Source organism: Zonotrichia leucophrys, chromosome 7, assembly GCF_028769735.1.
Source record: "Zonotrichia leucophrys gambelii isolate GWCS_2022_RI chromosome 7, RI_Zleu_2.0, whole genome shotgun sequence".
NCBI lineage: Eukaryota > Metazoa > Chordata > Aves > Passeriformes > Passerellidae > Zonotrichia > Zonotrichia leucophrys.
Window position 1 is genome coordinate 35,589,554 of NC_088177.1, and position 27,291 is coordinate 35,616,844.

At 43.9% G+C, this 27,291-nt stretch overlaps 1 protein-coding gene across 11 annotated transcripts in view; it reads left to right on the forward strand.

Moving 5' to 3' along the window:
- KALRN (kalirin RhoGEF kinase) overlaps positions 1-27,291 on the forward strand; it is a 464,736-nt gene that overhangs the window by 141,675 nt on the left and 295,770 nt on the right. For all 11 annotated transcript variants that reach the window (XR_010440959.1, XR_010440958.1, XM_064717937.1 and 8 more), the window contains exons 3-4: positions 12,064-12,138; positions 22,379-22,493. Coding sequence is in view for 9 of the 11 variants with exons in the window: in XM_064717937.1 (XP_064574007.1) it covers positions 12,064-12,138; positions 22,379-22,493 (190 nt within the window). In the remaining 2 variants the exon portion in view is untranslated. The remainder of the gene's footprint in view (positions 1-12,063; positions 12,139-22,378; positions 22,494-27,291) is intronic.

The following is a 27,291-nucleotide window of genomic DNA, read 5'->3' on the forward strand; positions in this document are numbered from 1 at the left end:
TGATATTGGGCCAAATCCTGCAGTGGGATCCACTGGGTGAGATATAAACCAGAGGTCTGAGGACTCATGAACATTTTCATGCTATGTTCCTCAGGAGCAAAAGCTCTGGGTGGAATGTCATAGTACTTTTCCAGTGCAGTTTTATAAATATCACATTTATAAAAGGCTAATATGAACGTCCTGTATCAAATACCTGGCAATGACACCTGCACTCTGCCATCAGTCAGTTCCCATGAAATATGGGAAATGAAGTTATGTGTCTGCTTGTGTCCCACCATGGTCACTTGAAGCCCTTTGGGGTAAAACTGCTCTCTGTGATGTGTTTGTGCATCCCTACCAGTGCTGCTGACTGGAGCCATGACAAAGCTGCAGGATGCAGACGTAAGAGATGGTGAGGGCATCAGCACAGCCACTTTTTCCCATGACTGACACACGCATGTTGCACCAGCTGGTGGTGGCAGAGGGGTGGAAACAAATCTTCCTAATGTGCACCTGCTAATATAAATTAATTATTATAGTAATGAAGCCAAAGCATGATGAATCTGTTCTCTCCAGTCCATCTTTCACTCTGCTTTTCTTTGTGAGCAGGCAGAAAAACTTCACTGCATTTCTTTCTTTTCCTTTGTGCAGTTAGTTTGCTATTTCTGATTGGTCATTGCTCCTAATGTTTCATTGACTTCTGACTGTGACTTGTTTATTCAAAGCAGTATTAAATGCCTGAGTTATTGAACAACTAACATAATGAACAAGCCATTCCAGCAGCAGAGCTGGAGCTTGCAGGAAAAGGTCATGGAAACCCTGGCCTGAGTTGTAGGTTGGAAATACATGGTCTGTTCTTCTATCAGCAAAGCTAGAAGCCAAATATAGGAAGGTGTGTGTGGTTGCATGTTTGTGTGGGAGAGCAGGGATGCCTGGCATCAGATGTTTATGCAGGATGAACTCCTGGCTGGGGAAAAAGACAAAAATTGGTTATTAAAACTGCAGCAGCCAAAGGAGTGAAAACTCACCTGCAGTAGGAGATGTGGGAGAAACTGTGTTTTCTCCTCATATCTTATTTACTGAAGGTATTCAATGTCCTTTGGTTGACTTAGCTTGATTTAGGTTGGGGTCTGCTCCACAATGTTATACTTGAGGGAGGCTCAACAGCCACCTGTAGCAAGGCTGCAATAGGTCATCTCAGATCGAAATACAATTTCCCTATCTTTAGAAACCTATGTAATAAACTTGGTGGACTGCTACTGACACGCTGAATGTGACAATTTCCCCCTACCTGGAATTGCTGTTTTTTGCAGGGCATGCTGCTCAGTGAAACCACCAACCAGTCAAATCTGTTCAGAAGGGAAAATGTGTGTGGGAAAAGGATTTTATAATTCAATCTGTGAAATTAAAATATCATTGCCAATATATTGCACTTCTGTCACCTCCATTGAAAGAAAAAGTGCAACCTGGCAGTGGGCTGGAAAGAGGCCCCAGACTATTTCCCTGTGTTTCAGGGAGGAGTTGGATGGTCATCTGGTTCCAGCTGTCCAGGATCTATAGAGCAGCAGCTTGTACCCTCTGGAGATCAGTCAGATCTCATTAACCTGTAGCCAGTTATTGGTGCAGCTCTGAGCTCCCCCTTCGTGAAAAAAGGCAATTTGCTGAATTTAGGTGTTAATCTTTTTGCCTGTTCCATAAAGAAAGGTGTATTTGGGATGGACAACATATTCCTGGTAACTCTGGTGTGCAGAATCACAGTCCAATGGGTTTAATGGTGGATTTGGGAGTGCTGGGTTAACAGTTGGACTTGATGATTTAAAAGGACTTCTCCAGCTTCAGTGGTTCTATGATTCTGTGATAGATGAGATTGAATGCATACCCTCTGTGTTTGAAACGTGCCCAGTGGATTTTTGTAACTCTACCTTCTGGTGAGTTACATAATTTCAGCAAATTTAAGGGCTGCTTGTCCAGAAAGAGATTCAGACAGCTCATGAGACTTTAATCCCAGTCATCTCTTTATATGCATCTTTAGCTGGAACAAACTAAAGGAAAGCTGCATTTTCAACCTATTGCTGATCCTTTTAAATTCATCATTACAATAACATCACAGGTTTTTAGCACAAAAATGTCAAGGTTCTTACAGCACTAAGTCTTAGGGCTATAAACATTTATACTAGCATGCTAAAGAGATTTGGGCATAAGGGGCCATACTGGCATCAGGGAGCAGCTGAAAATATGAGTAGGCTAACATTAGATTAAACAGAGGCAGGCAGTAATTTAATTGGCGTTTATACATTGAGAGAAGGAAAAAATAGTAAGTTAAAAAAAGAAATGCGCCTAGGAAGCTTTTGGAAATCAGGGAGGTAATTTGCTTTCCAAAATGATTCACGGCATCTCGTGTTAGCTAATTAACAAAACAGCAGGTTTGTGAATTTAACTGCAGTGGGGTTAGGGCTCCGTGGGCTCGGTTCTCATCCAGGCATTCACTGGGGTCTGTTCAGCCCCCTCGGTGATTTTGCTCTGCTCTTTGGCATCTGGGGGAGCCTGGCCTCTTTCAGAGGGCAGAGTTACAAGTGGCTGCATTCTGAGATAGGAGCCAGATGAGGGTGAAAGGGGCAGGTGGAGAGGCAGGAGATTATCCATTGACTGGCATGACTCAGCCATCCATAAAATGATTTTCATTAATGTTTAATGTGTGTCAAAAATGTCAGCATCCGTAAGAGAGGCAGATAAATTATTTAGTCCTGTGAGTGCCTTGCCTTCCCCCTCCCGCTGATGTGTGTAAAATGTTTGCCCTGGTTTTGTTTGGATGTGGGATGCTGGTGGGGGAGTTAAGGGGTTGCTGTTAAGCCCCGAGTGTTTCCTGGCCAGAGCCTCGGAGGAGCTGCTGCCGCTGCCATTCACAGTTCAGGTTGGTCAGAGAGGTGTGGGCAGTGTGAAGCCAGCTGCCAGTGGGCTGTGCACAGGCCCTGGCATTGCTTGTGGATTGGTTTGCAGAGGAGCAGACCCTGGGAAATTGTAATAAAGACAGAAGAGTGGGGTGTGACAGGAGGTCCTGTTCCCTGGTGGAGGCAGCTCTTGAAGCAGCCCAGCATGACAGTGCACCCGTGAGCCTTTCCCTGGCTCCTGATGGAGCTGCCTGATGCCCCTGAGCTCTGCCTGATGTCAGCTGGAGTGCTTGCTGCTGCTCTTCTTGCTGCCTTGGCTTTGCTGGGTTTGTCCAGAGATGCATTACCCAGAGACCTGCAACTGCCCTGTTTGGATGAACTGTGTCCTGCTCTGGGGTGGGAGCAGCCTCTGTGATCCCACCAGGGCTTTGGCTGCTCTCCCTGTACCCCTCTGCAGGGACAGTTTCTACTTTTGCCTGCCCTGTGTCAAGAGCTTAGTGCCTGGATCTTGCTTTATCCCTAACCAGGGAATTCATGCATAGGAAGGGAAAACTCCCCTTTGAATTGCAGATTTAGGTTTTCTTTTATTCCTTTTTTTTTTTCTTTCTTTCTTTTTTTTTTTTAAATCAGCTTCCCAGGATGACACAATAGCTGCAAGCTGAAATCATAAGCCCTGGCAGAAAGAAAGAGGGTCCAGAGGAGATGAGCAAAGGCAGAAATGTATCTGGTCAGAAGGGATTTGAGGCGACGTGAGGCAGGGGAAATGTAAGCCTAATTAATTGTGAGGTGCTGGTTTGTGAATGTTGAATGAACCACAGTCAAAAATGACTAATTTAAAACCCACTCTGACATTCATATTTGACACAACCATCCTTCCTGGACAGGGATTTTTCTGAAGGCAGTGGCAACTTTGTCAATCTGTTTGGATGGGGCATGTTGAACTCTGTCAGAAAAATTAAAAAGAGAAGATGCAGAGTGTTTTTAAACCTGGGGGGAAATGCAATTGCCTTGTTTTTTTAGGATATATTTTTTTCTTTTTTAGGGCAGACACAGGCTTTGGGACAAGGATTTCAATTGGCCTCTAATTAAAGTTGCTTTCTTAGTGTCTGGCATGAAATCCCCCTGAGAGGCAGATGTTTGCAAAGCACACTTGGGGCACTGGCATATGGTTCCTTTGTATGGCTGGCGTTTCAGCAAAGTGCCTCCTCAATGTTGTACATAATTAGATATTTTATTTTATTTTTTTGTCCTGGAGAAGTTACTGATGGCTGGGGACCTCCAGGATGTGAGTAGGAGGCTTTCTGGGATATGGGTGGAAAACCCTGAGCTATGTGACAGGTACTGGCAGATGCCCTTTTGCAGCTTTTTGGGAAAAGCCTGCTGACTAAACCAGTGCCAGTTAAAAGATATTATTCTAACCTACAGAATTAAATAGAGGATGGGACCTGGGGTACCCAGCCTCTACAGCTTCAAAGAGGGCCTGCATCCTTCATGCAGGAATCCATCAGCAGTTCTTTTTATGGGATTATAAAATTCTCAGGAATGTTTCCATAAGAAACCCAATTGTAATTGAGAGGGGAGTGAAATGAAAAGAAAATATTCATGCACACTTGGCCTGGATGGAGACCATGGCTGTGTTTAAAATGTGACTTCAGATTACAAATGGCCCGTAGCTGTTTATTAACACCATAAAAGACTGTTGCATCTGGGTGGTCACTGATGTGCAGAGCAATCTGTAGATGGCAAGAAACTTATCCACTAAAATCTCAAGGTGCTGAATATACTTATTTCCCTCTAGGGCAGCACGTCTATCCCTTGTACACTTAAGAAATAAAACACAGGATTTTGTCTCAGATGATCTAATTTTTCCAGTTCTCTTAACATCTCCCATTCCTTCCCAGAAAGTCTTTCTGTGATCACCAGAGCAAGTCTTTCCTACTTCAATGCCTCATTTTTGCCTGTCTATAAAAGTGCACTGCAACAGTTCCTTGCCTCAGAGAACTTGGAGAGGTTTTTTTTTCAGACAAAATTAATTCATGTTTGAAAGGTGCTTTTGAGGTCTGTGAACCTGACTGTGCTTTACTAATGTGGGCAGTCATTATTTCCGTTCTGTAGAGAGGGAAACCAAGATCTGGCGCAGTTAAAACATCTTGTTCAGGATCATAAAGCAATTTAGGAGCAGAACCACAAATAGAGCCAAGTCTTTTGACTAGCAGTCAGATGTGCTGTCCACAGGGCTACCTATAATGTCTAATTATTTTTCTAAGTGTAAGAACTGAAAGATCTCAGCCTGATTCCAAAGTCCTGATGAAAATGAAAAGGAAATGTGCAAAAAACTGATTCACAGCCATTGCATTATCTTGGCATCTCTCTTAGTGGATGTTTAAAATGAAATGAGTAAAATCCCCTATGGATGAAGTTGAAGCAGGGACTCCACTGCAGATTCTGCATAAATTCAGTATCCTTGTGATGCTTTGAATGGTTTTGTGCCACATGAAAAGGCAAAGCCAGGCTGATGGCTTAGGTGGGATGCACAGGGTGGGATGTTTTGGGCTTCAGATGCTGAACACAGCTTATTAGAGGCCACACGCGCACACATGCTAATGAATTTGCATGCTAATGAATTTGCATGCTTGCTGCAAGCCCCACTATCTTCCTTGAGGCCTTGCCCATTCTTTGGCTTGGTTTCAAGCTGAGGCTACTGTTTAAATGTGTGGACATTCAAAGGCTGTGCTGGGAGGCTCAGTGCTGCCAAGTACCCCGTGGAAGGAATAACAATCTCAGCAATTAGCAAGGTCCCCCAAACCCCAGCCCTGCTTCTCTCCCTGTTAGAGGCTGTGCTGGCAGGGGCTGTCCCTGTATGGGGATATGAGCAGTGAGAAATCAGAGGGACCCTCCTGTTGGTGTAGAGGGGGAGAAAAACAGCCAGACTTCTGACAAACACAGGCAAAACTTGGAAGGGGAAGTAGCCTTTAGTACTGCAACCCCTAGATGTGACCAGAAGGATATTTCAGCAAGCAGGAGTGGTGTATAATTAATAAAAAGAAGGACAGTGTGAAGAAACACAGTGAAAATAATATTAGTCTTGGACTGAGCCTAATTATTACATGTAAACCCAACATTCATCTTTTAATTTTAGAATAAATGCAGCAATGTAATGCATGTGACTTTTGTCTCAGCTGGGATAGAGTGTGGCATGTGGTGCAGTGGGATTAATCTTTTGTGCAGACTATCTGTTTGGTATCCAAGGTTCTTGCAACTTTGAAGCTTTGGCATGGATCTGTGTGTCAGTTTGTACGCTGGATCTGGTGGCTGGGGAAAGCAAACATAGGGGCATGGAGGGGGACAGCCACTGTCCTTGCCCCAGGGCTGTGGTGCTAATCCAACCTGCCTTTCACCCTGTCCCTGCCACACTCCAATCTGCAGTCCTAAATGCTTCCTGTGAGACCAGGTATTACCTTTTATTGGTTATTAAGGAGAAGTATATAGTTCTGGGTTAGTCTTCAGTAATAGTTGTAATAATATTTACAGCTTAATTTTGTGGGTTTTTTCTCTCTGGTGCTGTCTTTAGATTCAATTGAATTTAATCCTTCCTTCCTTCCTCTGTGAAATCAAAGCCTGCTCTTCTGCTGCCTGCAGTGGGGAAGGATGGCAGGCTCCTTGCAGGCTCCTGGGGAGCTCAGGGCACCAAAATGCTCTTTCTTTGCATCAAGGATCAGGCTGTTGTCCACAGAGAAGGGATTGGCAGATGCAGAGTGTCCAGCCTCATTTATCTCTGCCAGATGGTGCTAAAATACTAGTCCAGAGCACATGTTGCTTCTATTCAACCAAATGCTTGTGCCATGCTGTGGCCTCTCTGCCTTTGAACCAATGAGCCTCAGCCAGCAAAATCCCAGAGGCAAAGGCCCCAGCAGCCCTTGGCTAAGCCCCTCGGTGTGGCTTGTGAAAAAGCAGAGAAATCAAACTGGGAAGGCTCACAGCCCTGCAGGGACAGACAATAGCCTGCAAGAAGGGGAGGAAGGGGTTAAAGGGGGTTTAGTACACACACAAAGTAAATATTTGAGGCATAAATGCAGAAGGAAAGAATAATGGAGAGAGAAGGGCAGGAGGAGGAAACCAGAAGTGTAAAGAGAAGAAAAAGGAGGATTATATTCTGCTAGAAAACAAAGGGATGTTTGTATGAGAAAAGCATTGGGGAAATGAGGGTTCAGCTCTGCACAAACTTTCTGTCTGACACTGGACAAGTCAATCTCTCTGTGTCTCAGTTTGCAAAGGCTACAATGGGAATACTAAAGTCTCCTTTGTTCTGCCTCTCTCTGCTCGCATCAGACGTCCCTTCTGTTTGTGTGTTGTAGAAAGCCAAGACACTACAGTACTGCAAAGACAAATAAATTCCACTGAGACTTGGAGGGGGGGCAGGGAAACAAAAAGGTAGAAAGGCAATAGGCTATGATAAACCTGGGAGATAAATGCCCCAAAAACTGGGGTGTGGGGGGGGAGGCATAGAAATGCAAGAGAGGCCTTTGCTGGGGGAAGAAGAAATATGGACCAGATTATTCCTACTGTTGCATCCTGGGCTCCAGTGGAGTTCCTCGAGGGATGGGTTTAGCCCAAGGAGTTCAGTTTTGTTTGGTTAAAGAAACTTTATGCCAAAGTTTTTAAATAGTCAAATCTGTTCTGAGAACTCTGAGAATGTGGGCTGCCTTTCCTGAAACATTGCATGGGACTTGGGATGAACAACTCTTGCAGAAGGCATCAGGAGCCAAGTGATTAAGCCCCATGCAGTGCTCTGACAGGAGGCCTTCTTCTTGCCTACGCATACTTTTTTTAAGTGTAGAAAGTATTTCCATATTTCCAGCAGCTGATCTTTATTTGAAGCCAAGAGCTGCATTTTTCAGATTAGAACTGAAGCTTTTCTAGGAAGAGCCACTCTGGAGCAGACCATTGATCCATCTAGCCCAAGACGGTGTCTCCAGCAGAGACCCCGCACTCTGCTTTGAGAAAGAAATGCTAAAGCTCACAGGGCTCTCTCTGGGGATAATTTATTTTTCACTCCGAGAGTTAGAGCTTGGCTTTCACTTCAAAGTCTGTAGGCTTACATTCTTTCCAAAACTCTTGCTTATTTTATTAATCTTTACAGTTCTCTGGAGATGTTTGTTGTTTGCTGATCTCCAACCTGTTCAGGAAGCCCCTTGAGCTGCTGACCTCCCTGTCCTTCAGCAGCGAGCTCTCCAGGCCAATTGGGGCATTTGTGCAAGAGAAAAACAATTTTTTTCAATTTCAAGATTGCTGCATTTACTGTGGAAGCATGCTTTAAGCTTCTCAGCTCACCCATCTGGCTTCTCATTACAGCATCTTGTCTAAAACTGTGAGCTGCTTCTGCCACCCAGGGAATCCCTGCTAGGAGATGTTCTGTGCACGTGCGATGCTGCTCTGCCCTGAAATGTGAATCAGCCATACTGAGGATCCACTTTGAATTCTTCAGTGCTTCCAGGAATATGTAATGCTGTCAGCTGCTCAGGCTGGCATGGTGTGCTTTCTTCTTGGGTCACTGGAGTAATAAAAGTTTGTGGCCAGTCATGGTGTCCCTGCTCCATGGATAGCACACTAAGCCAGGATGTGATGAAGGTGTGAGGGGCTGCAGGGTGACTGGGTCACAGCACCATCCTCTCTGTGCCTCTCTTTTGGTAAAGGGATGATTGCAGTGCTTGAGTGTCTTGGCAGACCGTGCAGGTAGAAAGCAAGAGGGGCTCTGTTGTGTAGTGCCATGTTTATGAGGATGGTGAACCAGCAAACAAATGCATGGACAATAGCAGGATGGCTCAGCTTGTCCTTCCTTCATCCCTCTGCCAGTCTGTGTCCATCTGCTGCAGAAGGGCTGTCTGAGAGGAGCCGCAGAGAGGTGTAGGGCAGGCTGCAAAACCTCTGTGTGCATGGGGCTCTGCAGCAAAATGAGATGGTGCTCTGCAGACATGGTCTTGGATCCAGCACGCAAACAAACAAAACAAATGTATTAGAAACAGCTGGGGAAGAGGATGAAAATGAGCATCATTAGGGATATGCTTATAATAACTTACGAACTGGGGAATGCATCTTTGCTATGCTGGCCCCTCCTGGAGACAGATTGGCTGTTGCTTTTGGAGTCTTTATTAGAGCCATTGGTTTTCCCATTTATGCATACCTTGCCCCAGCTCTTGCTGGAAACCTGACAGCATGCCCTGAGATGTAGCCTCCAATGCAGTGATTTTGTCAGGACCTGAAGCAACCTCTGGAAACACTGGCCATGGCTGCATCTGTGGGTCATGAGGTGCAATTGTTTAAGTACGATGCATTGCTTTAGGCACTGGTCTGCCTTTCAGAGCTTCCTTCTTCATCCCAAGGGAAGTTTTGCAGCTCTTGGGACTGATCGTTTATTCCCTGGTTGTAGTACAGGCTCACAGTTTTTCAGTTCATTCATCATTTACTTTGGAGTGTGTCTGACCTGTCCTGGGTGATACTGAGAAAGGGGAAGGTACCTGCTGCAGCACTGTCCCCACTCTAATCTTTCCTTGCCTCTCCTGTGCCCAGTCAGGACATCGGGGCTGTTACCAGAGAGCTCCTTGCCTGCAGCCTGCCCTGCTACAACTCAGGAGATGACCATCTTTTAAAGTCATACCTTTTTCTCCTGGTGTCTGTGTATTTCCTCTATGAAATGCAGTGCTTCCTTGCAGGAGAGTGTCTGAAACTGGCCTTCAGCCCTCATTATAGAGGGTTCTGGCTAAGAAGTCCTTATGGCGTGCTTTACATACGCCCACTGGCTTTTTTTAGCAATGTTCACAAAGATTTCAGTTGTACGCTGCCTGCTGCACAGTTGGGTGCCTAAGAATGGACTTTGCCATTTTCCTGACAAATTTAACGAATACTGGGAAAAACTCAACTGGCACTGACACTGCAGATCTTGCAGCTGGATAAATTTGGCCCTGTACTCCATTTGAGTGTCTTCAAACCCTTGTGATGTGTCTCACACATTGGCTTCATGGTTGGATGAGATGCTTATACACAAAGCTTATTAAATTCCAAATGATGCCTGTGGCTGAGAACTTCCTACCTTTGATGTGAGAACTAGCCATAGCCTGGGATCTGAGGGGTTATTCTTGTTAAGAGGATAAGTTAATAGCCAAGTCTCATGTATTTAACCCAGAGTGCACAAAGTCCTGTTTACTTGAACACAGAAAGAATTCAGTAATCAGGACTCATTTCCCTGGTCCCAAAACACTTTATTGGCACAATGCACACTTTAGGCATCCTCTGGGACTCTGCTGCAGTGCCTGTTCAAATTTCAGTTACGTTGGTCTTGGCCTTGCATTGAATTACCTCACTCCTTTGAGTGCTAGTTTTCACTAGCTTAAGGCTTAGCTGGTGAGCTTACATATCTCCTGGGGCTGAGTGTCACAGAGGTGACACCTGAGAGCAAGTGGGGACACAGAGAGGTAGCTGTAGCCTTTGGTCACTGGGGAAGGACATATTTGCATGTACAAGACAGCCTTGTTGCACAATCTGACTGTGACTGGCAAAAACCAGTAACTCAACCATAATAATAATAATACTTAACACTTGTAGATCAGCTAAAAATGGATGCTTTGGTCTTCTTCCTGTCTGTTCCAAATGTCTCCATGGATTGAACCACTTTGCCTTTGCAGGCTGCATGTTGGCAGCAAAAGATGACAATGTAAAGGGGGAGCTTTTATCCCCAGTCCCACTTTCACACCCAACTGGTCAGGTACCATCTGCTGTGTTCAGCAAGGAGGGTGTGATGGCTGCAGCAATGTTACCCTGATTCTAGAAAACTGCTTAGTGAGAAGACTTCTTACCCTGGCACCATCTCAGAAGAATGGTGATTACTGCCTGCCTGTGAAAGGCAGAAAGTGAAAATACAGGATTTCAAATGTGTTATATTCTTTGGTGAGCTGGAACAAATCTAAGGCCATATGGAAGATCACTTGTCATGATGGCTATTATTCACTACCCAGTGATGGATGAGTTATTTTTCAGGGGAACTGCAGAGGTGTCCTTCAAACCCACCTTTTCTGGGAATGGCAGTGTCTGGCTTGCTCTGGGATGATCCCTTATTGCCGGTCTTTTGCAGAGCAGAGAGATGCGGCTGGAACCTGAAATTGGGCAGTTCTGTTCCCAAGAGAGTAAAAGACTGTGATTTCTTGGGTGAATATTTAGGATACATGAAGTAGTTTGGCACTTCAGGGAAAGCAAATGACCTGTGCAGATATGCTTCATGTGTAATCAAACAGCATGAATTCCCTGAGAATGTGCTGGGGCTTCAAACCACTCATAAGGAGCATGTCCTCCCTCTGAGTATGGTCTCACCTCGAGCCGCTGCATCCCAGCTGTGCTGTGCACAGCAGAAAGGGGCAAAGGGGAAAAGCTCTCTTTAGGCCAGCCCCTGTGCAAATCTGTCTCAAAGGTTGATGCTAAATGGATGTGTATATGCTATAATGTTCCCTGCAATTTGGCCTAGCTATGTTCAGAACAGTGAAGGAAGAAGGCTCCTGGCTTGCTCTGTAAGATGGGGATCTCCCAAGTGATAGTATTGTGAAAAAGGCAGCAGGGATTAATTTGGTTACTGGGTGGGAAATTGTAGGTGCACAGTTTGTGGTCATTGGGAGCGGGACTGTGGCCAAGCCTCATCCCCAGTGGGTACAGCTGTGAGCAGCAGGTGAGCAGCACTGACAGCAATGAGCCATGGAGTGCCCAGGGACACTGACCAACCACCAAAGGGAACAGAGGGCACACAGGTGCAGTGCATGAACATGGGGATATAAAAGGCTGGGCTAAAGAAAAAGAAGGGCCTGTGCTTTAAGTTGTTTGGTATTACTCTGTACCGGTTGAAGCCTTCTGAAGTTGTGATGATACTCTGTGTATTGTGGCTGTCTTAACTGCAATGTATGCTGTGACAGAAAATTTGTTAACCTTTCAGAACTTCTGAGGGATAGAGCAATGAGCTGATTCTCTGTATTTAATTTTTTAAGCAAACATATCTCTACTGATGTTAACGTTGTTTGTTTAGCAGTCGTTTGGGTCTCTTTGTGCTTTTATGTAATTTATAGCCTTCCTACAGTCTGATTTTGAGAAACATGGTGTGTGTGTCCCTGAAGCTGGGAGCTCTCTTTTAATGTGACTTTCCTGTTTTTCTGTTTTGCAGGTTCTTTTCGAAATGATGGTTTAAAAGCTGCTGATGTCCTTCCTATACTGAAGGAGAAAGTGGCCTTTGTGTCAGGTGAGCACACCTTTCCTTGATCCCTCCAGCCCATTGTCACCACTGTCTGCCACATCCTGGTCCTTATGATGCTGCAGAATCTCAAGGGACTGGTTTCATGTTTGAACTTGGCAGTACCTAAATTAGCTCTTCTGGTAATAAAAGGGCTGTATGTGGACCAGGACTGTCCAGTAATACTCAGAGCATTGGAAACTGGTCCACGTTCATTTTCTTCATATTCTGAGGCAAGGGTAAATGAGCAGCACAGGTAGGATGCAAGGCAGCTGCTTAGCTCCAGCCCAGATATGGGTTTTCTCAGCATGAAGGACAATTCAGGGATCCTGCCTTTGGTTCAAGGTCAGTGAATAGCATTCAATTTCTGTATGTAGGAAGCACTCGGGCCTATAAATCACTGGTGTTCCACTTACAGTCCCAATCAGCTTGCAGTTAAAAGTACCATTGATGCTGCATTTACATAATAACTCAGATGCTCAAACTTCTCCTACCATTCTGTACAAAGATTTACAGCCTTCATTCAGAAGACAAATCTCAAGGATCTGGGGGTGGATGAGGACTAGACAATATGGAAGAGGCTTTGAGAATAGCTTAGATGATATTGCTTCTGGTGTGAATTACAACTTGTCAGTGAGAGGGGGAAGAGAAAGTCTGAAGCAATCAGAATCTTGCATGAAGTCACTCAAATTGGCAGCATAAAGCCAGGGTATTTCCAGTGGCAGCGTTTCTGATGATTACAAACCATCCAGGCTGCTTGCAATGAGAAAACCTCCATCACAAATAGCCAGCTCCTCTTGTTTGCAGTCTTTGCTTTTTTGTTTCCTTTGTGTCCACAGTAATGCTGACTGCAGAAGGGAGGAGGTTGCAGCAGGGCTTTTTGGTGCCTGGACTCTTCCTCCCTGGCTCTCTCCGCAGGAGTTGAGCCCCCAGTCCCATAAGGATGGGGTTCATCATTGTGCTGTGCCATGGATGTGTCATCCAGGCAAGAAAAGCTTTCCCCTCCACTGATAGCTGCTGTGAGATGTCTTCCCATATTTTAGCAGTTAATAAATAGCCTGCAGATGACAAGTCCAGCTGTGACTTGGGGAAACAATTTGAGGATCTATAAATGCTGACTAAACTTTCATCAGTTACATCAAAATCCATGAGTTTGAGGGAAGCGTCTAAAACACCAAAATTTTTTCGTGAAAACCCAAGAATATCCCAACGGTACTCACATGCAGGAGTGCTTTATCTTGCACTGCAGTCTCATTCTGAATGTCCTGAAATGTTTGACATGGTTGGCTTTCACTGCCCCAAAGAAGGGAGCATGGTCATAAAAACACAGCACAGTACCTGCAGTTTGTTTGAGACACAAAAGCTGAACTGGGTGCTCTGGGGAAGTGGAGGGGAGGAATTTATGCAGGGACTGTACTGCAATTTAGTTCTTGGCTCCTGCTGTTGCTTTGCATGGAAATGCTTGCAGGATCATTTGGTAATTCATGGAATATTTATTAATGACAACCTGTCTGGATTGTTTATGTAGCCCCTTGCACTGATGGTGCCTGTGCTCAGCTCTGAGCCAGAGGGTCTCACATCAAATCATCAGCTCGTTAGACACTGTCCTGTGCCAAGGCTGCCTTGCAGAGGGGGGTGTTAAATAAGCAGTGCCAGCACAATCCCCCAGGCTTTCACACCATGATCCGCTGCAGGCAGGGTACAGCTTGCTCCATATAGACTCACCAGCCTCCAGACTTAGATCTGCTCAAAATGTGCTGTTCCTGACACAGCTAGAGGTCCTAGGATTTACACCTCCTCTTCATGGGCTCCAAATGCAATGACTATGGGCAGCAATTCCCTTTATTGCAGAACTATTTAAGTTGCTGGTGTTCAATGCAATAGCCCCAGCATCCCCTTCCAGCCCACAGTGTAAGTACTGCCCAGTGTTCCCCATGACTGTTGTAATAAAGCAGATTAAGGAAATGATTTTAACATTTCAGGTTCTTTTTAATCAAAATGGAATAATTTCCTAGAGTATTCTTGGAGCACAGAAGAAAATTTTTGACAAAAAAAAAGAAAAATCAAATACCTGGAATTTTCACAGATCAACAACAACAACAAAAGTTCTGTAGTTAGCACAGAGTCTGGGAGCACACTGGGTTTTAATCATGCTTCCTTGAGGAACAGGAGAGTTTTATTGAATCTTCTTCATAGTTTAATACTACAGTTAATTTTAACGATAACAGTACAGTAAAGTTGTCAAGGGCATTCTCCTTACACCAGCAGAATTTATCAGCACACGCAAAAACTCTCAGCTGAACATGTCAGTTACAGAGTTTATTGCTTTTCTCATCAGCTGTAGCTCACCAGCTTGTTTGTCTGTGGTTCAACAGGAAACTTGCAGAGAACACACAAGACCCTTCAGGCAAGGGCTATGCTTTGCTTTGTGTTCCAGTGTGGTGGATGCTCCACACCTGGACCCTGCAAAAGGGCAGAACAGGCAGGCAAGGCAGAGCAGCTGCTGCCTGCTCCACAGCAGGCACAACAGGACCTGCCTGCACAGCCGTGTCATCTCACAGGAGCACTCAGGCTCTCACAAGTGCACTTAATTTCAGAGTTGACATACAGATCTGTCTGGGCATGGGTTCATCCAGCCTGAGTGCTGTCTGCGGCTCTGTGCCTGGCACTTCCCCTCAGCTGAGCCAGCAGCAGGCACAGGGCTCTGCATCTGTGCACTGCAGGAAAGTTGAGGGGTGGTGGATAATATCAAGACTTTTTCCTGGAACTGCTTCTTGGTTTCTTCCAGTGATCTCATCTATGAGCTAGACTGAACCTGAACAAAGTTCACATGTGTGTCTAAAGAATACCTGAAAATCCCATTCCACAGCTCCTATGCAGAGCCATGGACTGACAGTGGTGGGTGAGGCACATCCCAGCCATGGCTGATTGCTTCCATTGCTGAGCTCCTGGAAGCAGATTAAGCAGGGGGCTGGCAGGGGGAGGCTTTGGCCACCTGCTTGTTGTCTAAACTCTAATAAAATCTTGGCTTTGCCTGGCTGGTTCAGTGTGTTGCTTGCAGCAATGGAATGGTTTTGGGAGCCATTAGGGAATGAGTTACAAGCCAGAGACTGATTTTTGTATTCTAAGAGGGAGATGAATGCTGAGGAGAAGACATAAAACAGGTTGTAGATTATTTTAGGTGTTTTTTTTTTCAGTGAGAGGTGGTGAAATATTTTGGAAACTGGGCTTATAGTCTTTCTTGGGAAACAGACTGTTTTAGAAGAGTGGTGTAAATTGGGGCGTTGTTCAGCTGCTTGATTATATTTATGGTAGATTTTCTATTGATCAAGGCAGTATGGAATGAAGTGTATGAACTTTCGGGAAAGAGAAGGGAATTTGTTACCATGTTGCCTTTCCATGCATGGAAATTTTCATGCACTTAGGCTATAAAAAGCTTTGTAGTTGACTGATGTCATGGGTCTTGCTGAAAGCATTTCCCCACATCCCTCCCAGAAGAGTTTCTCAGGATCCTTCCCGGTGTTTCCGCTCCCTGGAGGGCTCGGCAGAGCGTGGGCTCCCGCTGTCACCCAGGTACTGTCTGCTCATCTGCCGAGGCAGGAGTACAAAGGAGGAGGCTGGCCAGGTTTCTGAGAGCGTGGTTGAGCGCAGAGGAATCAGCAGCAGCAGGGTGTAATAAGCTGGTGAGCTGCTGCAGCTGTGACAAGCAGAGCTCCCAGCTCGTGTCTGCAGAGCAGGAGGGTTTCCTGCGTGCTTTGGGCACCAAAGGGCACAGAGCAGGGAGAATGGATGCACTAACAGCTCAGCCATCTCCATCCTTTGGTAGCCCACTGTCCCCAGCCTGACATCTTGGGAGGAGCCTCATTACCTGAGTCACAGCAACCTCTGAACATGACTGAGAGCCTTAAGGAAAAGCAGAGATTTCCTGAAAGGTCTTTCAGAGAAGGAATTTCACTGTAAATACATCTAAAGAAAGGACAGCTTTACAATTAGGTTCCACCAAATTGAGGCCAGCAGCATTAATGAAAGAGGAAAGCTCAGAGAAGAAGACACTGACCTTCCCAAGGACACAACAGGTCACTTAGTGCCAGAGATACCACATGTTGAGGTACATGTTTTTTTCTTTTTCTTCAGTAGATGCACTTCAGCCTTCAGAAAAAGGCTTGAAATGAGACCCCCAGTGCCTCTGGGAGCTGAAAGAGTTCACATCCTGGTTTCAGGAGGCCACAAATGCTGGTTTGTGGACACTGGAATTTGTATTGGGTTGGGAATAAAATTAACCAAAATATCTAATTTTTGAGTGATGTAAACATTTTGTATTTACACAAAAAGTTTTGATTTAAAAGAAAAGTTCCCATTCTCCTTTTCCTCTGGAATGGAAATTTCAAATGAAACATCAACAGTTCTTCAATATTTTGTTACAGAAAAATATCTTCCTTTTCATACCATTCCCTGGTGTAGTTTGAAATCAACGGAGTTCAAAAAAGAGAAATCTGCTATTAGAAAAACATGGCATTCCTTGACTATTTCCCCACTCTTGTCTCAAATGAGGAAGAGAAAGAGTGTGCTATCAGGGTGAATCTGTCCTCTCTTTGTTTCTCCTTATTCTGTACAGCTTCCAGCCCTGTGCCCTGGGGCATGGGTTTGGAGTCTCTACCACTATCAGCAGTGACTGGCATCACCATGTGCTGTGGCTGATTGGCCAGTATATATTTAAAATTAAAGAAGGAACCCCAAAATACTTGCATAAAGCAGTGAAAATGAATTACAAGACACAACAGCTTGTCTCTTCAAATCTATGCAGTGGCTTTGGGTGATTGCAGGACAAATCTACTTGATAGGAAAAGGGATCACTCAGTGGCTACTCTGGGCATCCCATCTAGAGTGTTATACTTGCTCTACCAGGAGATCTGGTGAGAACAATTAGCCTTGTTTTTGGAGTCATTAACCCTAAATGTAATGACATGAAAATTTGCCATTAAAATTTGATTTGGGGAATTGACTCTGAGACATGGATGCTGCAAAGAGCAGCACTGTGGATGATCAGGCCCTGGTGATTGCACTACTGCTGTGTTAATTGCCTTGTTGTGGGAGCTTAAATTTCCATCACTTGCACTAAAATCACCTGATTGGAACCAGCTGAACTGGAGGGTGGGCACACAGCTAATCCTGTGTATGACCCTTGCAACAAATTAGTCTGTCTTGAAGTTGCAGGAGTTTTAGTACAGAAGTTTGCTCACAGTAAGTCCAGTAGCAAGCAGACTCACAGAGCTCAGCTATGACAGAAAAAGGAATGTTATTTTAAGACTCTGGATACCAATTCCTTGATACTTTCCTTTCCTAGGAAGTCTGTCAGTTAGATTTAGAAATCCAGAGTGTATTGTTTATCACTGTATTGAAGCGCCTGACATCAACTGAGCTCCGTCTGTCTCCTGGCTCTCTTCATTATAATTCATTTTTTCACCATATTTTGGACTGAGATACCTGATGAGGATTATTTCAGCTCCTCTGGAAACTCACTTATGGTCTCAGCAGAGTCTCAGCACCAAGATTGATCAGCTTATGATCTGCAGGGTCAGATGAAGTGATGCATTCACTTGAACTGCAGTAGACATCTGAACAGGGGCCAGAGACACCGTGTGCTGCTCCTGTTTCCGCTGCTGCTGTGCTGCAGGATGTTAGACAAGGTTCTTGGGAGCCTTTACATGTGTGGACATTTGCCTGTGTCTCTGGCTGATCCTTGTGAATTCATGCTTATGAAGAGAGTGTGAAAGGAAGCAGAGGGTTTGAAACCCTTAAAAGTGGATCTCTGCAGGCAGGTAAGGATTGTGGTGGAAGGGCTGATAGAACTGAATTGATGCAGCTTGAAAACAGAGCTTGATAAAATCATTATCTGCTGTATACAAGAAGTCTGCATTAACGGAAACTAATAATTTCCTGTCCTCAACAGGACTACACATAGCTGGAATTTCAGTTTATTGTGTATTAACAGGGATGGCTGTGCCTCAGGACAGAGAGATTTTGAGTTTGGTAAAGCCTATACCCAGACTTCACATCACAAACACTTTGGGATGGCCAATTTCGTGGCTTACCTGTAGGCAGTTGGGGCCACCACTAAGAGGTGTTCAGACAGCTGCCAGAACAGGGATCTTGTCACTGGACTCTCTTTCCTCTTGGTTGCAGGCTTGACTGGCAAAGTGGTCATCAGAAGGGCACTAACTGTGCTGCCTGCCTGCATGCAGGTTTCTGAGATTTATTTAAGGTTTTCTTTCAATGTGGTATGCATCACAATGCTTTGTGCCATCACTGCAATGTCCCTGGATGATTTGTGGAGGAAGAATTATGTGATCTTACTTCTGGGAATAAACCCTGAATTTAGCCGTGTGTTCTTATTGGATAGAAGAAGGGAGATGGGAAGAACTGGCAAAGAAGCCACTGACAGGAAAGGCCATCAACAAAGGATTTTGTAGGAGAGATGCAAGGCATATATGGCTAAATATTTGTTCTCAGTGTACTCTGTGCCCTGAAGAGCATGTGTTTTTCTAACTCTTTTTTCCAGAGCACTAATAACCAGACCATCTGTTTGCCTCTCTAAATCAGAGCAAAGCTCATGAAAGCCCAACTTGAAAAACAGTAAGAAATTATCAGCTGTTTGTTTTAGCATTTAATAACTGTAATTAGCAAGCCTAATGACATGTTTGATTATTTCATCACTGTTCTTCGAGTCCAGGGGGAGGCAGGAGATGGGACTTATTGATTAGAGCAATTGAGACTCCTGGCTTCCTTCTAGTTTTTATTGTCTTTTTAAACAATGTGCTGAGTAGCTCTCTGAAGACTGTGCATGTACAATTGGTGTGGAGATCATGGCTGACTTGGGGCAGGATTTGGCTCCCTGAGTGGATTAGTAACAAGCAGAGTCTCAAGCACTGTGAAGCTCCAACACAGTGGATCAAGTCAGAAAACCTCATTTCTTCTCCTGGTTCTTCAAGTGACTCACTGTGGTATTTGTGCTGAACTTCTTCCCCTCTTAGTACTTTAATATTCCCTTCAGTAAAAAGCTAACAAGAAAGAAAAGGAATGGTATAGACAGACTCCCTGCGCAGACAATGCCAGATTTTCTTCTCTTTTATTGTGTGTTCATACTTCTTAGCAAGCTCCATTAGAGGAGATGAACATCCTTATGTAGGCATGTTCAATGGTGGCAATATCCCCTTCAGTATTCCTAGAAAAGCAGAGATTTTGAGTTACAAAATGTGACAAAAACTCTGCATATTATCAGTATTTAAGAGAGTAAACCACAGTTACAGAACTCTGCAAGTCTAATGGTGAATTAAACATACAGTGTTTAATTAGTGTTTAATAGTTTGTTTTAGAAGAAATCTGATGTTTCTTTATACAGGCTTGTGGTAAAATTGTAAATTATGTAGGCCTTCCTAAAAATTAGTGATTTCTCAGTAACTAGGATTGCAGGGACTTGAAGGAAGCAACTGAAGGATTCTAATATGTATGATATATTTGTAATAACTTCACTCTATTGCTCAAAGACTAGAGCTGCACTTTTATCACAAATGAGAAACATTTGTTTCTAAACTTAGCATGTCTTGATATTTTACCCAAGTCTCCTTGTTTCTGTGTGCTGTAAGACTAGAAGGAATCAGTCTGGGTGCTTATTTATCCTTCCATCATCCAGAAATGTCCAACTGGGTCAGCATGTAACCTTCCTCCTCCAACAAGAATTAACCCATTTTCTCTGGTCTGTCCTGGCAACTTCTGACCCTGTGCCTGAGCCTTATTTATCCTGCTCCCCTGGGGACAGTTTAGATGAACTGTTGAGGGATAGTTTTTATCCTGAAGCAAAGACAGGAGAGGAATATTTTGGATCCTATTTTCTTTTCTGTAGCTGAAATCTTTGGGTTGCTGTTACTGAAAGGATCAAGAATTTTCTGACTTAATGTTTTCAGCCTACCAGAATTTGCACAGGTTTATATTTATTTATTTTGTGGAGCTCACTTTGGTGGAATGGTAGGTGTTAAAGGAGTCCCTGACCAGAAACACAATTTTTGGTTTATGAAGCCTAGGTGAATAAGCAGCATCGGAGTGATTAGTGCTGCTGGGCTGTGGGAAGCTCATGGCCCTTTCCAGGTGTTTCATATCCTCAGAGAGGATTATAAATGTAGGTTTGGAGTCTTCTGATCTCAAATCTTAGTGCTTTTCCACATTGTACAAATATTTAAATGATTGTGAATGAAGGAGAGGGAGCCTGAATGAGTAGCGGGTAGCGTGTTCTTCTGGGATGCAGTTCAAGTTGAGGTCTCTGCTTCAGCAAATATCTGGAAGATTTTGAAAACCTTGGTTACATCTAGATATGATGGGAAATGTTTCAAAACCTTAAAAAGCCTCTTGTGTTGAAAAAGTATTTCCCTCCAGCTTTAGTGACTTGTATTGGTTTGCCATTCTATAGGCTAGCTTGCTTTTCTGTTGGACACGTAGCATGCATGATATAATGGTTTGGCATTGATATGGTGTGTGAAATAATCTCAACAAAGGGAAAATATACTTAAAATGAGGAAGCTTTTTTTCGTGAAAAGGTCGAAACATTTAGATGAGTTTATTTCCTTGTAAATTGAATCATTTTTTACATTATGTCCCCACTTTCATGCTATGTGGGAGAGGCATGGATCTGCCATGGTGACACTGAATTCCAGTGGACCTTCCTCATCTTCATGGTGTAAAGCCAAAGGCAAATAGAAAGGACAGAGATTTTGGTGGAGATTAGGCAGGACAGTTTTTGTACTCCATATGTACCCCTGTCTGCATGAAGGCTCAAAATAAAGATGACATCTGTTGTTTGCCTCTCCATTTGTATCTCTGGACAAATCAGACACAACCTGGCTCCAGTGGAGACTTGCACTGTGTAATCCTTCAGGTGCATTGCATCCACTGAAAACCATGGGTGCCAGTGGCATCTCTATTTGTATAGATGAAGTTTGTGTTAGAGACTCTGTCTTGTACAGGCAGCAGTGCTGTAGAAAACTCTTTAGACAAACTCTTTTTAATTTAGCAATTAAGAATTATCTGTATTTTAAGTAAAAGTATATATAGTAACAAGAATGTGCCAGTAGCACAGACTGCAGGGGTCCCAAGTTCTTAATGAGAGAGCACAAGTGTGGATCAGTGCCAGAGATGTTCACGTCCTTGTGTAGCTTTTTCTTCTTGTTGGCCAAGTAAATTAGCTCAGAAAGCACATGGGTTTCCTTTCTCAGAAGTGATATTTCGGTTAAAGGGATTATACTTTCCATTGAGAAGTGCAAACTCATGTGCATTTTTGCAGCTTGTTTGTGAGGTCCTTGCAGTTCTGTACTAGCTTTTTGAGCTGTAGTTTAGCTGTAACTTTTCCCTAGATAACCGTGCAAACATGTATCTAACAACACAATTCCTGGAAGAAATCCTGAGATAATATGTAAAGAAAGAACTAAACATTGAATGAAGTATTAGATTTCAGTTTCACTCTTCTTAAGCTTTGTTTACAGGAGAGAATAAAATAAGGTGCTGTGGAATAGATTATATTTGCCCCTGTATTTGTGGTTGTACAGTTCAGGGTAAAGTTATTCCTTTAATGCTAATCCTTTAGATAATTGTTGTAAAAGACAAAGGAGCAGACACTGACAATTTAAAATAAGTGATTTTTAAGACAGGAAAGCTACAGGAATGCACCACCTCCTCCCCCCCACCCAAACCACCCAAATATTCTGAGAAGACATGAACTTGTAATCAAAATTTTAATTCAAATGAAGTACCTGATAGATTAGAACATTGTGCTGCATAAATGTTGCTGGGATACATTGCTTCAAACTGGCAGGATGTAGTAAACTATCTTGAAATGAACAGTGCAACACACTCAGCAACAGTGAAAAATGCTTTCACTTTCTTGATGCTGACCAGTTTAAAACTATCTCCACAGTATGATTTCACTAGCATCTCCTGCAGATATATTAGATTTGATGGGATTAGGTGAAAGAAGAAGTGCTAGTAGCAATTTTCCTTGTGTGGGCTTTTTTTTTTTTCTTATATCCCCCATTTGGAGCTCCAGCAAACACAAGCATGTCTTCCTCGATTAGGCAAGTCTGAAAGCTACAGCGGGTGCACAGGCTCTTAAATGTGCTGTAATTTATATTTATCAATTCAGTGCACGTAGTTTTTTCATGTGTGCTTCCTGTCTGATTTTCTAACAATCCTTTATTTTCCACAGGTGGCCGTGATAAACGAGGTGGTCCGGTCTTGACCTTCCCAGCCCGCAGCAATCATGACAGAATAAGGCAGGAAGACCTTCGTAAACTTGTGACTTATTTGGCCAGCGTGCCAAGGTAAAGCTGGAAAGAAAACACTTCAAAGCTTAGGGTGGATGGGTGGGTGGGGATCTTGTTCTTGGCAGTTGCTGATTTCCAAGTATTAACATTTAGTACCTTGAGTTCTTGGGGCGGAGGAACAAAAGTGTTCCCTTCCTCCTCCTGTGTGCGCTCCGGTGGTTTTTATGGCACACGAGGCAATGCAGGAGCCCCCAGTGAGGAGGCAGTGGGAGCAAACCTGGGCTTCAGGCTCCTCACAGCCTCGAGAAACAGCTCTCATTCCCCATGTTTCTGTGCAACTCTTTTAAAGGAGTGCAAAGGCAGGAATGCATAGAGGTCTGCAGTTAAATATAGCAAGCTGGAGAGAGCCTGCTGTCTGTTGTTGCTTTTTAATACCTTGTGGGAGGTTTGGGAGAGCTGGGGTAGGGGGCTGTAGTTGCTGGGGAGGAGAGAGTGCCTGAGCAAGAAGGCAGATATTCCTGCTCCAGTACTTTCTGGAGATTTCTCCAGGCTGGGGAGGGAACATGGGTGGACCAAAGAGGGAGCTCTCAAAGAAAGGCATTTCAAATTGTTCTGAATGTAAACCGCCACCTTTCCCCGCATTAGTCTCTGTGGCTCTCTTCCAACAAGCAAGTCCCCATCCTTTTCCCAGGGATACTGGAGTAAAGGTGTGTTGCTACAGCATATTTATTTTTACAAGCCTTGGGAGATCATTTATAGGGCTCAGTGCCCAGGGAGGTATTTCTGATCCAGCCTCGGAGTGAGCCTATATATGCCCTCATCCAGCTTCCTTTTCCTATTTTTAGGCTTGTCAAATATCCTTGCCCAAAACCCTCAGCTGTTGAGGTGTTACCCCAGGGCGGGTGAGGGACTGAGAAGGGATGCTCAGGGTTGCAGGAACACATCCTGTGCCACCCAGGAGCTCCTTCTCTTTTAAACCCCTGGAACATGAGCTATTAACAATGTTCATGTTTTGGTAAAGAGTGTGAAGTTAAGACATGAAGGGCAGAGGGGTTGGCTGCATCTGGAAGTCAGGAGGTAAGGGTCTTGGAAATGCATTCTGTTCCTTAAACATGCAATGTGCAGAGGACAAAGGTTGTGTTTGGTATGGAAGAGGGCTAAGGAGACTTAATCATTTGGATGCGGAGTGAGTAGCAAATGCAGCCATGTGCACCAGATCTGCCAGTGCTTGTTTCCTGGACATCATAAGTCCTCCGGTGATGCACTTTTTGCTCTGTTGAACTTCTGGTCATCAAGGTTTTACTAATAAGTGAGTCTGTTTGCTTTTCTGCATGCCTCCTCTCATTTCATCCTCTAGCCAGCTCCATTTTCAACCTTGTTGCGAGAGACTTTACAGATATGCTGTGGGGCTGGGGGAGCAGTAGGTCACTCCCTGGGAATGTGTCCTGAGCTTGGCAATTTCCCCCCACCTGCTGCAGTAATGAAACTGGTGCCCTACATCTTATCATTTTTTGCATGGTTGCAATATGAAGATATGACATTGCTCTGGGTTCCAAGCAATTGTGGAGCAAAAATGACCTTTCTAACATGTCAACCTTTTCTGTTAACTGCTCTTCCCTCATGGAGGTGGCAGTAATAGAAAGATGCATCCTTTGTGTTCCCCACTGTCACACAACTGAATCAATTAGCTCAGTCTTTGATGCTGCTTTTAGTTGCCTCACTCTGGATCAGTGCAGCAGGGATTTTTCTGTGATGATGCAGAACCTGGGGTCAGAACTACGTGAAGGAGCCATTACAAGACCTGGCTACCTGTGTGCCTAGAAACACTAAAACCATTCTCATCCTGGTGGTCACTGCAAAGCCTTGTTCTGTCCTGGTGCATGAAGCCTTTGGAGAGTGTCTCTAGTTATACCAGAGAACATCCTTTCCTCTGTGCAATCTCCTGTCATGAAAATGTACCCAGCAGTAAGAGACTGGCTATGCCTGGAGCACTTTCACTGGCTTCCCAAGGGTCCTTGCAGATTGGACTCCTGGAGGTATTAACTGGAGTATTGTCTCCTTCTTGGGATGATTGCACATTGAGAGGTATGGAGAAAAAGCAAGAGTAATCAGAGGTCTTGAAAATGTGGCCTGTCAAGGAAAGATTAAAAGGGCAGAGGTTGTTCAGTCTAGAGAGTGAAAAGTGCAAGCATGTTGTCATGCTGAAAAATGAATGGTTTGTAGGGCAAAGACAAACAAATATGTTACACCAAAGCAAGTAAAGATTAGGCTAGATATGAGGAAAAGTTTTCTAATGGATTCCCATGAAGCACTATAAGACATACAATTTTTTTCTAAAATCCTTCTGTTGCTGTATAGACAAGCCTCTGGCATTGATATAAATGTTATGGAGAGGGTATGGTAGATCAGGAGGTTATTTCTCCCAGTTCTTCCTAGTCCTGTTTTTTCTGGTGCAACAGCTGTGAACTTGCTGCTCTAGGGGGGAAATGTGACCACAAACTTCATGGGTTTGGCACGTGGGATTGTATAACCTGTGTGGTGTAAGGAAACACTGAAAACTCATTTTCCCTAAACATTTTGTTCACTTTAACAAGGGCAAGCAGCAGAGCTTTCAAAATTATTTATGTTTTGGAAACAAATATATGGAAGGAACAGTTGGAATTCCTATCACTGGCTCTCAGTTCATGTTTATTCCAAGATGAGTACTGTAGCTACTAACTACATCAGCCATCCACCAAAATAAACAATTTCATTAGCAGAAACTCTGAACAGGATGTCAGAAGAAGCTGCTTGAATGTTGAGTGCTAAAAGGAGAAGAGTTTTCTGTGCTAGCTGAAAAAGTAGAAATTCTTTAGGAAAAAGAGACTGTAATTTATCATATTGACACCAGGATAATAATTCTTTCTTTATTCCTGGTGCATTGGTTTCTGAGTGAGACAGATTGCTCTCCACATTGATACTATCTGTCACTTAACCTTTGTTTTATATCTTAATGGAGGGGGCAGAGGTGGTGCAGTGCTGGGAGCTTGGAGCAGGTATGAGATTGGTGATGAAATGTGATGATAGATTAGGGTAAGTGAAACCAGGGTCCTGCTAGCAGTTTTCAAAATTTCTGATTCAGCTTTCTGCAGCTCTTTCTTCAAAACCAGAATAATAATGTGTGCTTTCTGAAAGCAGCTATGTGTGCTTGAGTTAGAGCAGAATAGTGAGGGCTTTCATGCAGCTGGGAGCCACAGTCAAGCAGGTGCCTACAGGCAGCGGGGTTTCCTGTGTGGTGGAGGATTACTGCCTGGGGGTGAAGATCTAGGAACACTGCTTGTTCCTATCCTGAAATGGTAGGTTTTCAGTCCACAGTGCCTGAGGTAATTTAAGGCTCCTGGATGGTTCAAAAGCCTGATCCTGCAGTTTTGAGGAGGAGGAGGAGGTTGTGAGTGGGTATCTGACACTGTGAACTAATGTGGCCCTGGTTCGGTGTCCTACGTTGCTCTTTCAGGCACATCACAAGGTCCTTTTCTCAAAGCAGTTCCACTGTAATTAGTTACTAAGGAACGAAGACGCTATTCATTACATGTAAAGAAAACTCCATGGATGCCAAGTTGCCACCACTCTGCCATTTTCTGCTTGGTTTACATTTGCACTAATGCTTTCTGGGTAGGCGAAGCTTTATTTCTTGTGACTCAGGATAGCTTCTATTTACATGCAAATTTAAATGGATGCAATGTTTAGAAATTTGGAGGGCGTGACTGAATCTGGGATAAAATGGTGTTTATGATCGGGGGAGCTGAGGGAGAATTTTCTGGCCTTGCTGAAGATTTTATATTTTAACACCAGTGCAGTGCCATCTATTCCAGTAAACTGAGCTTTGATTTATGTGTGTGTAAATGAAACTAGCACCAGGCCAATCTCCTCTGCGAGCCCTTTGGAATTAGGAATTAAGTTATGCATAGGCTATAGGAGGATAAAAAGGAGACAGAATATTATTAGGCTGAGTTATCTCCTCGCATGGTGAAGCAATACGATGAAGGAAATGTTCTCTGTCAGCTAGAGTGAACCTTCCGGCTGAGCACATCAATCTGTTCTGGAGCCAAGATAAGCAATCTTCTGTGCTCTCTGCAGAGGGGAAACCCGAGATGCCTCAGGGGCCTGTGTTTTTAAAGACATCTACTTTTTATTTGTGCTCTGTTCAAAAAGCTGCTCAAATGTTTCCCTGTTCTGGGGGACATCCAGGACGTAACAGCAGCAAAGTGTTTCCAAGGGGCAGCCCTGTGTGTTTGAACAGCTCCTCAGAGCTGCCCAAGCTGGATGAGAGGTGCTAGGAGCAGCAAAACAACTGAAGTGCCCCTAATAATTAGTTTAATGACGAGGACTTTGTAAAATTAGAAGAACAATACAGGGGATGGCAGAATGTAGCAATACTCACCCACTCTTGGATTTATTTTAAGCTCTTCTCTGGTGACCTGTGGTACTGTGTATATTAGCTCCTCTGGCCGGGAGTAGTGGGAAACTCATTTTGTTGATTGATAGGAATTAAACCCTAGAGCTCTGCTTTCTGTTATGTGATCTTAGCACAGAAGGAGCTTTTGAGGACTTTTTTTTTTTTTTTCCTGGAGGCTATTGTAGATCTACAAAAATAGCCATCTATTTAAAAAATAACACCAGGGACGTCATACCAATTTTAGTAACTAAATATCTGGTGCCATCGATAAGATAATTATTCCACCATACACTTGTTTCAAAATACAGCAGTAAAAAAATGCAGTGAAGCTAATGAGCCTAACGGAGATGTATATTTTCTTCAGATATAATTTAACAAATAATGGTAAGGTATTTTGGAGAAAGGGGTTCATTAGAAGTA